This window comes from Saccopteryx bilineata, chromosome X (assembly GCF_036850765.1).
Source record: "Saccopteryx bilineata isolate mSacBil1 chromosome X, mSacBil1_pri_phased_curated, whole genome shotgun sequence".
NCBI lineage: Eukaryota > Metazoa > Chordata > Mammalia > Chiroptera > Emballonuridae > Saccopteryx > Saccopteryx bilineata.
The window spans coordinates 104,741,786-104,754,624 of NC_089502.1; the positions used below are offsets into that span (position 1 = coordinate 104,741,786).

Genomic DNA, 12,839 nt, shown 5'->3' on the forward strand with positions numbered 1-12,839 from the left:
TCTAAAAGAAAATCCAATAACTACATTTGAAACTTAAATGAGAAGATCTGTAAGCACCATAGAGATATATTTCAAATTAATTTTTAGGTAAAGTCCTCCTAAAAACTTACTCATGAAGTATTTGCATAAAGATACATAAGAAGAGATTAAAAAGAATTCTTAAATATTTTTTCTATGTCCACGTGAGAAAAACATTTTGCATTAATACAAGTAGGGGTAGAAGATGCATTAATACGGCTCTTTTGTTTCTTAATACACACAGAAATAGCAGTAACAAATAATAACTTCAGTAGATAAAAGGGACATAATTCTAGCCAGTCGGGCTCTATCATTCACATTGCAGAGTAATCTTAAAACATTAGTTTAGGGTTTGGAACAAGATGGAAAAAACTATTCCTGTTTCTCACCTCAAAGTACTACTAAAAAATCTGGCAATAATACAGTAGACAACCACAGGAAGGCACTGAAGGGTAAAAAGATGAAGGTGGACTGGATAGGGACTCCTCAGGACTCAGGGAAAAAGCAGCTCGGTATCTCCTGATTACTCACCCTGTAACAGAAGGCAGCCCAAGCCCACTGGTGTCCTGACCCCCAACCCAGCAGCAAAAAGTGGTCCAGCTAAGCCCTTTCCTCCCCTGGTGACACTGGTGGGAATTCTACTAGTAGTATGTGACCTAGTGAACTGGCCTGGGGCAGCAAGCCTAGAGATATGCTCTCCAGCCTCTCCATTCAGAGGGGTTAGGTGATCCCAAGAGACCAGAATCATACTACAAGGACCCTGAAAACTAGGTGGTCACCAGGACAGGGTGACTGCCTGATGAACTACAATATCTGAATAGCGTCCAGAGTCTACTAACATAATATCCAAAAGATTCAGGAGACAAACGAAAATTCCTTGTCGTACCAAAACCCAGGAAAATCACAATTTGAATGTGGAAAGACGATCAACAGATGTCAACACCAGGATGAATCAGATATTGGAATGAACTGACAAGGATTTCAAAGCAGCCATCATCAAAATCATTCAAGAGACAATTATAAGCCCTGGCCAGGTAGCTCAGTTGGTTAGAGCATCCCAATATGCCAAGGTTGTAGGTTCAATCCCTGGTCAGGGCACATATAAGAAATCTCTCTCCCTTCCTCTCTCTCTGAAAATAATCAATCAAAAAATGTTTAAAAGAATCAATTACACGCCCAGGCTGGTTGACTCAGTAGAAAAGAGCTGATGTCAGCCCGGCATGCAGACATCCTGGGTTCAATCCCTGGTCAGGGCACACATGAGAATTGACCTATCTGCTTCCCTTGCCACCTCTTTTCCCCTCCTCTCTTTCTCTCTTCTCTCACAGCCAGTGGCTTGATTGGTTCGACCACTGGCCCCAGGCACTGAGGATAGCTCGGTTGTTCTGAGAGTGTCAGCCTCAGGCACTAAATATAGCTCAGTTGATTCAAGCATTGGCCCCAGACAGGGGTTGCCAGGTGGATCCCAGTTGGGGCACATGCAGGCATCTGTCTCTGTATCTCCTTTCCTCTCACTTAAAAAAAAAGCATGGGGGGAAAAAGCAATTATAAATACTGTTGAAGCAAACATAAGAAAATCTCATTAAAAATAGAAAACATTAGAAAAAAAACAAATGCCAACAAGTCAAAGTTGGGGGTTCTATCCCCAGTCAGGATATATAAAAGAATCAGCCAATGACAGCATAAATAAGTGGAACAACAAATTGATGTCTCTCTCTCTCCCCCCTTCAAATCAATAAATAAAAATTAAAAAAATAAAACAAGAACCAAGGAAATTAGAGAACTATAAATACAATCACAGAAAAGCAACTCATTGAATGGGCATAATAGCAAAATGAATAGGACAAAGGGAAGAATCAGTGAACTTGAAAACAGGACAATAGGAATTACCCAATCTGAATAACACGGAAAAATATTAGTTTACAACTACCAAACGATAACACAATTATGTATATTATAATTTATTTCTTTAGATTAGCTGGAATTTTACTCTACATTATTTCTTATATCCTTTTTTAATCAATCTAAGCTTTTCTTAGAAATGGAATATTATAATGAAAACAAAAAAAATGGTTAATAATTTCACAATCTATGTTTATTAAAATAAAAAAGTAAAATAATACCTACTATTTTTATTGAACATACACATAAATACAAGAACACAAGTCTTCTCTAGTCAAGATACAATGAGCCCTGGCCGATAGGCTCAGTGGAAAAGCATCGGCCCAGCATGCGGAAGTCCAGGTTCGATTTCTGGTCAGGGAACACAGGAGAAGCACTGGTCTGCTTCTCTACCCTTCCCCCTCTCCTTTTTCTCTATCTCTTTCTTCCCCTCCTGCAGCCAAGGCTCACTGGAGCAAAGTTGGCCCAGGCGCTGAGGATGGCTCCATGGCCTTCACCTCAGGTGCTAGAATGGCTCTGGTTGCACTGGAGCAACACCCAAGATGGGCAGAGCATCGCCCCCTAGTGGGCATGCCAGGTGGATCCCGGTCAGGAGCATGTGGGAGTCTGTCTGTCTGCCTCCCTGCTTCTCACTTCAGAAAAATACAGAAAGAAAAAGATACAATGAGCTGCTAATAGATACAAATACTTCAACATACCTCTATTGTTTCCACAGTATTAAATTTGAAGATACTCACCTTTGAACTAAATCCGGTTTTAGAAGTGATGCTTGTTGTTCAACTCCAACTTGTTGGGATAAAAGCTGTAAATAGTATAGAAATAAAACTTGTTATGGCCTGACCTGTGGTGGCACAGTGGATAAAGCATCAATCTGGAATACTGAGGCTGCCAGTTCGAAACCCTGGGCTTGCCTGGTCAATGTACATATGGGAATTGATGCTTCCTGATCCTCTCCCCTTTCTCTCTCTCTCCCTCTCTCCCCTCCCCTAAAATGAATAAAATCTTAAAAGATGAAATTTTCTTTTATTTCAGAAAACATACTAGTTACATTTCATATGTTGGTTACCTCACAAACTAGGCAGAATGTCTCCAGTATTGAACATCTATATCAATCTTACTGATTTTACTACCAAAGATAAAAATAAAATGTAGCAATCCTCATTCATATTGATCAAAATTTTTCATTAAGAAGAGTATTATCTTATATGCTTTTTATTATGTTATTTTTCAACAGAGAACACTGATGTTCAGCTTCCAATCCTGATTGTAAAACTACTCCAAAAAGGAAGAGTTACCGCCATTACACAAACAGATAAAGCAATGACTCAAGCTTTAACTTACTGTGTGGTCTCACTCTTTCTTGCTCTATTTTTCACAAAACTACTGCCACCTATCCCTTTGAGGCGTTGGTACCGGGGAGCTGCAATACTGATTTCTAGGAGGAAAGTGTAAAAGGGAAATGCGAACCCTGCTGGAAAATAATTTTAAACATTTATATAATTCATTTTATGCATTGCCACTGGTGAGAGAAGAGTGATCCTAAAATACAAATCTGCCAAAAATGATCACTTCCCTACCCAGTTTAAGCCCCATATAATGGCTCCTCATCTTCTGTAAGGTTAAGTGTTTTTGGATGGCAAGTAAAGTCCTCATTGGACTGGTCCCCACCTCATTCTCTAGCCCAGGGGTCCCCAAACTACGGTCCGCGGGCCGCATGCGGCCCCCTGAGGCCATTTATCCAGCCCCCACCGCACTTCCAGAAGAGGCACCTCTTTCATTGGTGGTCAGTGAGAGGAGCATAGTTCCCATTGAAATAGTGGTCAGTTTGTTGATTTAAATTTACTTATTCTTTATTTTCAATATTGTATTTGTTCCCATTTTGTTTTTTTACTTTAAAATAAGATATGTGCAGTGTGCATAGGGATTTGTTCATAGTTTTTTTTTATAGTCCGGCCCTCCAACGGTCTGAGGGACAGTGAACTGGCCCCCTGTGTAAAAAGTTTGGGGACCCCTGCTCTAGTCCTTTCTCTGCTCGAAGCAACACTGAACTCATAGGAGTTACAGCTCCTACGAGTTGCACTTTTCCACGCACTGTGGCTCTACTTATTTATGTTCCTTCATCTCCCTGGACTATTTCAACTCCTCTTTAGTCCTGTCCATTTAGCAAATATAAGTTTGGAACTCCTATCTATAAAAGCCTCAATTACAGTGGGTTCCAGACACCAACAAAATCGCCTAGGGACTCTAAAAAACATATACCTTAGCTCATATCTTGGTCTCTCAACTAAAAGGGATGAAGGTTCCTTGGAGAAATAGCTGATCCTAGCACTGGAGCACGGAAAGTACAAGATGAACGTGGACCATCCGGCCACACCACAAAGTAAAGAACTGCTCAAAGAATGACGGTAACATATTGAACGCAGACAGGAGCCAAACTGAAGGGATTCCCATCGCCCATAATTTAGGTATAAGAATAAATAATGATAGTAACAGACTATAACCCATTCAATAAAAGAAGAACCGATGAGGTATACTGATACAAACAAATAAATAAAGGAAAGCTCTTTCAGCACAAAGCCAAGTAATAAATATAAGGAATGTTTAAGTTAGAAAATCATCAATGGATGATAAAACAGGCGGGTAAAAGTTGGATGAGGAACAGGATATTTACATAGTTTCAAACTATCTCCCCACAAATTGCTTATTAATTATTGATACAAAAGCAAAAAATGACCACTTTACAGTAGAAAAACTTGGCAGCCTCCACCTTAACCAAGTAATCAAATTTAACCTCAGCAATATTGGGACAAATTGACCTCACATGCCTCCTAATATGCCACGCTAAGCAAAGAACACAATATTACTTGCATGTTATTCCTGACAAGAATGCATGATCTGAATCTGAACTTGAAAAATATTCTACAAAATAACTGCCCTTTATTGTTCAAAAATATACAAAGAAAGGCTGAGAACCTATTCCAGATGAAAGGAAACAAAAGAGACAAACAATACAACTAAAGGAAAGGCATGATTTTCAATTGCTATAGATCCTGGATCAAGTGGGAGTGGAGGTGGAAGGAAAATTGCAACTAAGGACATTATCTGGATAGTTAATGAAACTTTAATGTGAACGACAGATTAAATAATAGCTTTAAATTCATGTTAAATTACCTGGATTTGGTCATTGTATTGGGCTTAAGAAAATGTCTTTGTTCTTATACAGAAATATTTAGGGGTAAAAGGGCATCATGTTTGCAACTATCTCTCTCATGCACCAGAAAGAAAATCATGTGTGGATGAACAGATAGACCGATGAATGGACAAATGGACACACCAAGCAGTTGATGGACCATCATCCAGTAATGTCTTTTGTCATCTCCCTCTTTATTACATATGTTTAATGTCTGACTACAGGGATTCTGTATGATTCATTTTTATATTCTTAGTGCCTCCTAACACAGTGCCTAATGTATTTTAAGCTTCCAAAAAATGCTTGAAAGTAGAAATAAATATGAAAATGGTGACATGAAAAGAAAAGTTGTGCCATAAAAATGTGATCCAGTATTGCCAATCCTATCAATAGATATAAATCTGAAAGAAATACAAAGGAATAAAAATGTACATAGTATAAAATGTTTCATAATATATGGCAACTATGCCTGACCAGGCGGTGGCACAGTGGATAGAGTGTCGAACTGGGATGCGGAGGACCCAGGTTTGAGACCCCGAGGTCACCAGCTTGAGCGCGGGCTCATCTGACTTGAGCAAAAAGCTCACCAGCTTGGACCCAAGGTCCCTGGCTCAAGCAAGGGGTCACTCGGTCTGCTGAAGGCCCGTGGTCAAGGCACATATGAGAAAGCAATCAATGAACAACTAAGGTGTTGCAACGAAAAATTGATGATGCTTCTAATCTCTCTCTATTCTTGTCTGTCTGTTCCTATCTATCCTTCTCTCTGACTCTCTCTCTGTCCTTGAAAAAATAAATATATATGGCAACTATGACTGTGTTTTTATCATGATATTATACATAGTAAGTATTACTCAGCCATAAGAACAGAAGGAAATCTTACCATTTGCAAAAGCTGGTTGGACCTAGAGGGTATTACGCTAAGTGAAATAAGTCAGAGAAAGACAAATACCAGATGATTTCACTTATATGTGGAATCTAAAGAACAAAATAAATGAACAAACAAAATTGAAACAGACTCATAGACACAGAGATCAGACTGGTGGTTGCCAGAGGGGAAGGGGCTTGGGGACTAGGTAAAACAGGGGAAGGAACTGAGAAGTATAGATTGCTAGTTACAAAACAGTCACGGGAATGTAAAGTACAGCCCAGGGAGTACAGCCAATAATATTGTAATAACTAGGCATGGGGCCAGGTGGGTACCAGAAATATTGAGAGGAACACTATGGAAAGTATGTGATTGTCTAACTACTAAACTGTATACCTGAAACCAATACAAAATGAAAAAGAAAATAAAAAGGAAGAAACAAAACAAAACTGGTAGCAAGTTAATTGTCCAGAAACAGGGGAAGAGTTAGATAATTATGAATACTGATTGCATTATTGTGTGATCATCGAAACTATTTTTGAAGTTCAAGTAACAACAGAAGAAATTACTTAATAGATGAAAAAATCAGAAAACAAAATTACATATAATTACAACCACCTATGTGTATGCCAGAAACCTGGAATACCATAACATAATATTACAATCACTGTCATGTTAAGGAAAAAGCATTCTAGTTGATTTTTTCCCATTTTCCTACTTTTTATAATGTTATTATATATACTTTATAATTAAAAACTTTCAAAAGATACCTAATACTAAATGTATAGGATAAATAGGTACTTTAATAAACCACTGGTGGGACTGTAAACTGGTTAGGCCTTTCTGAAGAGTAATTTAACAAGTGTTAAGAATGTCTAGCAATTCCATTTCTAAAATATCATCCCAAGGAAATAATTAAGAGTGTACGCAAAGATTTAGCTATTAGAGTGTTCCTTACAATATGGAATATTGTACTAAACAGCAAAAAAAAAAAAAAAAAAATTATACACTTGTTTCCTTTACTTGCTCCCTTAAATAAATAAGGGTTTATCCATACCAAAACATATTAGACAGCCTTTTAAAAGATGTTAAAACATATAAGACAATGTTATCAGTGAAAAGATTATAAAAGAGCATATACATATGGTTACAATAAAGTCACACACACACACACACACACACACATAAAATGGCCTAGAAAAATATACTTCAAGGTGTTAAACAAGATTATTCATCTTTATGTGCTAATAGGAAAAAATATACTCAAGTTTTTACAGGCTTATTAACCCTCAAATTTGCTAATCTCAAGGCAGGTCCCCATTATTTCAATGTATGACATTATAGTAATTTTAGACAAAAGTAAGAGTGAAACAGTTCAGATCTCTGTACTTTTATTGACCAATGTCACCCCATTAAATTTCTAAATAAAAAAGAACGAAACATTTCTACAAAAATTGAAAGACATCTATGAAAATGACCTCACATCTATTTGTAAATGTTAGTTTTGAAATTCCCAAAAATACTATGACAGTACTTGATTTGAAACTATCATATAAAAAAGCAGATGAGGCCCTGGCAGGTTGGCTCAGTGGTAGAGCGTTGGCCTGGCGAGCGGGGGACCCGGGTTCGATTCCCGGCCAGGGCACATAGGAGAAGCGCCCATTTGCTTCTCCACCCCCACCCCCTCCTTCCTCTCTGTCTCTCTCTTCCCCTCCCACAGCCAAGGCTCCATTGGAGCAAAGATGGCCTGGGCGCTGGGGATGGCTCCTTGGCCTCTGCCCCAGGTGCTAGAGTGGCTCTGGTCGCGCAGAGCAACGCCCTGGAGGGACAGAGCGTCGCCCCCTGGTAGGCAGAGCTTCGCCCCTGGTGGGCGTGCCGGGTGGATCCCGGTCGGGCGCATGCGGGAGTCTGTCTGACTGTCTCTCCCTGTTTCCAGCTTCAGAAAAGTACAAAAAAAAAAAAAAAAAAAAAAAGCAGATGAACCAAACCATTAGCCATGATTCTGAGGGCTAACACAAGTAGCCTTAGCAACCCTGTTGATAATTACAAGTGGTTACAAAATATAATTCCAGATTGTTGTCATAACATCTGTTTTGTTTCTCAAAATACACAGGCTTTGCCACCAGATCTATGCATTAGGACACCATGTTACTACTCGGTCTTGCTAGGACTCACCATAATTCTTCTAAAATTCTGTAATACAAACATTTGTTATGTTAACTACATTTTGTTGAGTCTTATGTATACAAAAAAAAAGAGAAAGAAATATCTTTGCCAAAGTATTTGCTTTCAATGTTTAAACAATTGTTATATCGAAGAACTACCTAATCTATAATTAAAACTAATCTAATTTATCCACAAAAAAACCTAGTATAGGTTGGAGGAGGAAATAGAAGGTAAGAAATCGTATGTTGTGTTTATGTTTATCCTACCCCCCCCCACCTTCAAATGCAAATGAAGCCTGATCTGTGGTGGCACAATAGACAAAGTGTTGACACTGAGGTCACCAGTTCGAAAGCCTGGGCTTGCCTGGTCAAGGCACATATGGGAATTGATGCTTCCTGCTCCTCCCCTCTTCTCTCTCTTTCTTCTCTAAAATAATCCAAATGAAAGACAGGCGCCAATCCCTTTTCCTAATGAGACTTTGGTATCTGGATACCTGAGATTTTGATAACTTGCTAGCAAAGTTGAATAAAACTAAAGTACTTCTGGACACTTGCAGACTGAGGACAAGGACAAAATGAGAAGCAGATCTAATCTAGGCCTGGCATTGGCACTTAAAGCTCTCTCTTGAACTTGCTTCTAAGATCTTTCTCACCCATGATAATGTGAGCTCTTGGAAGGAAGAGACCATATCTGTAAGATTTATTACAATATTCCCAGTGCCTAACCAATACCTAAAACAGAAATGTCTGCTCAATAATACCTTTCATTATTAGAATGTTCTCATTTTTATTACTGTTTTTATTTTTATTATAGCAACAAAACCACTATTTTTGAGTATTTATTAAGTGCTAAGCACTTTATATACATTATTTAACTAAATTCAACTCTTACAGCAACTCTAAGACGTAGGTATTATCTTCATTTTACCAAAGAGGAAGCTGAGGCTATAAGCGAAATGAATGAGTACATAAATGACTCCAAAGAGGAGTAAAGCGCAGAAACTCCTTATACACAGCAGAGGGACTTCTCTGTTAGTTTCTAACCCTTCTTTCTCCTTTCCCATTATTTGCTCTCCTCCCAACAGTGGTTCTCTGCCTGGATGCACTTAATAATTTTGAGGAAAGGAGAGGAAAAATGTAGAAAGGGAGGAATGAAAAAGAAAAAGGAAAAGAAAATCTAAGCATTCCAGAGATTCTTATTGTTATTCTGGGGTGAAGGAAACCAGTGAAACTGGGAAGTATTTTTAATTATCTTTTTTATTTTTATTTTTTTCCAGAAAGACAGACAGAGAAAGGGACAGACAGAGACAGACAGACAGGAAGGGAGAGAGATGAGAGGCATCAATTCTTTGTTGTTGCACCTTAGTTGTTCGTTGATTGCTTTCTCATATGTGCCTTGACTAGGGGGCTACAGCATATCAAGTGACCCCTTGCTCAAGCCAGAGACCTTGGGCTTCAAGCTAGTGAGCTTTGGTCTCAAGCCAGCGACCATGGGTCATGTCTATGATCCCACACTCAAGCCAGTGACCCCACACTGAAGCTAGTGACCTTGGGTTTCGAACCTGTGTCCCAGGCGGACGGTCTATCCACTGCGCCACTTCCTAGTCAGGCTGGTAAGTATTTTTAAACATTTTATAAACTGCCTTATTGTATTATCAACATTTAACGTGTCTCTCCCATGAAGTGTTGTTTAATAACCACTATTTATTGAGCACTCATTATGTTCCAGGCTTTTGTTATTTAATCTCATTTAATCCTAATAGGCCTGCAAGATAGGCACATATTTCTGATAGAAAACTTGAATATGTCCAGTGAAAACCCATATATCCACCAACCACAGTCTGTATTAAGTATTTTACTACATTTACATTATTATGTATATCCATCAACCCATCTTACTTTTTATGCATTTCAAAGCAAGTTGCAAGTGCAAGATAGACATTTAAAAATTTGATTTTATAAATTAAAAGAGGCAAAGCTAAAATAAATTAATATCTCTCAAAGACACAGAGTTCTAACTCAGGTCTATCTAAAGATAAAAACAGGCTCAAAGCTATATGTATGTTGTATATACTGTTTAACAGTGAAAATAGTTTATGTAATTAAAATTACCACTGTGCATAATGCCAACTTCCATATTTTTATATTTATAAAGAACCCTTCTTCTATTATCTAAGCCCAATTCTTAGCAAACCTTAGATTCTGAATAATAAAATTTACCCTAAGAACTAATTGATCCACAGCACAGTTTCTCGGACAGACTCAGATGATACCTAGGCTATTAACCAGGCAGAAAAAGAAAAGATGAAAACATTCCAGCACTGCGAGTACTGACAGACAAGGAGGCCAGAAACTGGAAGAAGTTTCACTAATGATAAGGCAGGTAGAACTAGACTGAAGAAAAAAATTTGGTTGGGCTTCACTCTGGGCTCCCCCTGGGTCCTCTATAAAGGGAACCTAACTGACAGGAGACTTAGACTTCATACTTTCCTCCTAATATCTGCCCTCATTTAAGTTATCAAGGGTCGTAACAAGCAAGGTACTGCTCTAATCTCAGCACTTAAAGGTTTGTACAGCTATTTAGAGACAGCAACGAACACTGAACACTGGTTTTTTGTTTGTTTGTTTGCTTGGTGGCTGGGTTTTTTTTTTTAAGATTTTTATTTATTCATTTGAGAGAGAGAGAGAGAGGAGAGACAAGAGACAAAGGGGGAGGAGCAGGAAGCATCAACTTCCATATGTGCCTTGACTGGGCAAGCCCAGGGTTTTGAACCAGCATCCTCAGTGTTCCAGGTAGACGCTTTATCCACTGCGCCACCACAGGTCAGGCCAATTTTTTTTGTTTGTTTGTTTGTTTTTGTTTTTTTTAGAGACAGAGAGAGAATCAGAGAGAGGGATAGACAGGGACAGACAGACAAGAACGGAGAGATGAGAAGCATCAGTCATTAGTTTTTCATTGCACATTGCGACACCTTAATTGTTCATTGATTGCCTTCTCACATGTGCCTTGACTGTGGACCTTCAGCAGACCGAGTAACCCCTTGCTCAAGCCAGCGAACTTGGGTCCAAGCTGGTGAGCTTTTGCTCAAATCAGATGAGCCCGTGCTCAAGCTGGCGACCTCGGTGTCTCGAACCTGGGTTCTCGGCATCCCAGTTCGACGCTCTATCCACTGCGGCACCAACTGGTGAGGCTTGTTTGATTTTTTAAATGACAGAAGTGAGGATGCATATTGGAGATGAAAAAGACGGGATTAACTGAGCCATTTAGCATTCTGGGAAGTAGATTCCCTATAAGTAAAGCCAAATTGCTAATAAGAAATTCTTCAAAAAGCTGGTATGATCTGATTCTTATCAAATAAATACTAAAAATATATTTGTGTACATGTATGCATAGAAAAATATCTAGAAAACATTAAAGGTTTTGTTTCTGAGAGCTAGGATAACATACTTATAACTTTCTACTTTTATGTATTTTTAAAATGTATTTATAAGATGTAAAGTTATTTTTTTGACAGAGACAGAGACAAAGAGAGAGACAGATAGGGACAGACAGGAAGAGAGAGAGATGAAAAGCATCAATTCTTCCTTGCGAAACCTTAGTTGTTCACTGATGTCTTTCTCATCCGTTCCTTGATGGGCGGGGGGGGGGGCCCTACAGCAGAGCGAGTGATCCCTTCCTCAAGTCAGTGACCTTCGGCTCAAGCTGCTGAACCCATGCTCAAACCAGATGAGCCTGCGCTCAGGCTGGTGACCCCAGGGTTTCGAAAGTGGGTCCTCCACGTCCCAGTCCAATGCTCTATCCACTGCGCCACCGCCTGGTGTCAGGTAGTAAAGTTATTTTAAAAAGTATTTTATAAGCTCTGGCTGGATAGCTCAGTTGGTTAGAGAATTGTCCTAAAGTGCAGAGGTTGCTGGTTCGATCCTTGGTCAGGGCATATACAGAAACAGCTCAATGTTTCTCTCTCTCTTTCTCTCAATCTCTTTCTCTCTTCCTCTCTGACGAAAATCAATAAATGAAAATTTTTTTTTAATATTTTCATAAAAGGAAATATAATACCAAAACATATAAAAGATATACACCAAACTTTTTACTTATGAGGCTAATGAATGCCACCTGTAAACAGGAGGAAAAAGGAACCGAAAATCTGGCTTTAGGTTTCTCTTCTGTAGCATTAACTAGAAGTCAACAAAACAGAGTATCTTGTAGAAGGAAAGAAAAGGTAAACTGCTATTTTTTTCTATCCAGACAAATTATATTTCACTTGTGTATGTAAATGAAAGGTAAGTTTCAGATACCCAAAGAATTAAAAATAGCACATGGGATTAACCGTGAAAAATTATACAAAGGCATTTTCTGAACTACAGAGGTATGAAGCAAAATTTAAGAATCAAGAATAGGAGCCTGATCGGTGGCACACAGTGAACAGAGCATTGACCTTAGATGCTGAGGGCCCAGTTCGAACCCCCTCCCCAATGTCACTGGCTGGAACAACGGGGCACTGGTTCAGCTGTAACCCCCTGGTGAAGGCACATATGAGAAAGCAATCAATGAACAACTAAGGTGCCACAATGAAGAATTGATGCTTCTCATCTCTCTCCCTTGCTGTCTATCTGTCCCTATCTGTCCCTCTCTTTGTCTCTCTGTCTCTGTCACTAAAAAAAAAGATAGAGAAAAAGAAAGAATCAAGAATTGGAATGT

At 38.9% G+C, this 12,839-nt stretch overlaps 1 protein-coding gene across 1 annotated transcript in view; it reads right to left on the reverse strand.

Moving 5' to 3' along the window:
- Positions 1–12,839, reverse strand: part of WNK3 (WNK lysine deficient protein kinase 3) — a 176,801-nt gene that overhangs the window by 66,388 nt on the left and 97,574 nt on the right. The window contains exon 10 of the mRNA XM_066249044.1: positions 2,658–2,722. Coding sequence (XP_066105141.1) covers positions 2,658–2,722 — 65 coding nt within the window. The remainder of the gene's footprint in view (positions 1–2,657; positions 2,723–12,839) is intronic.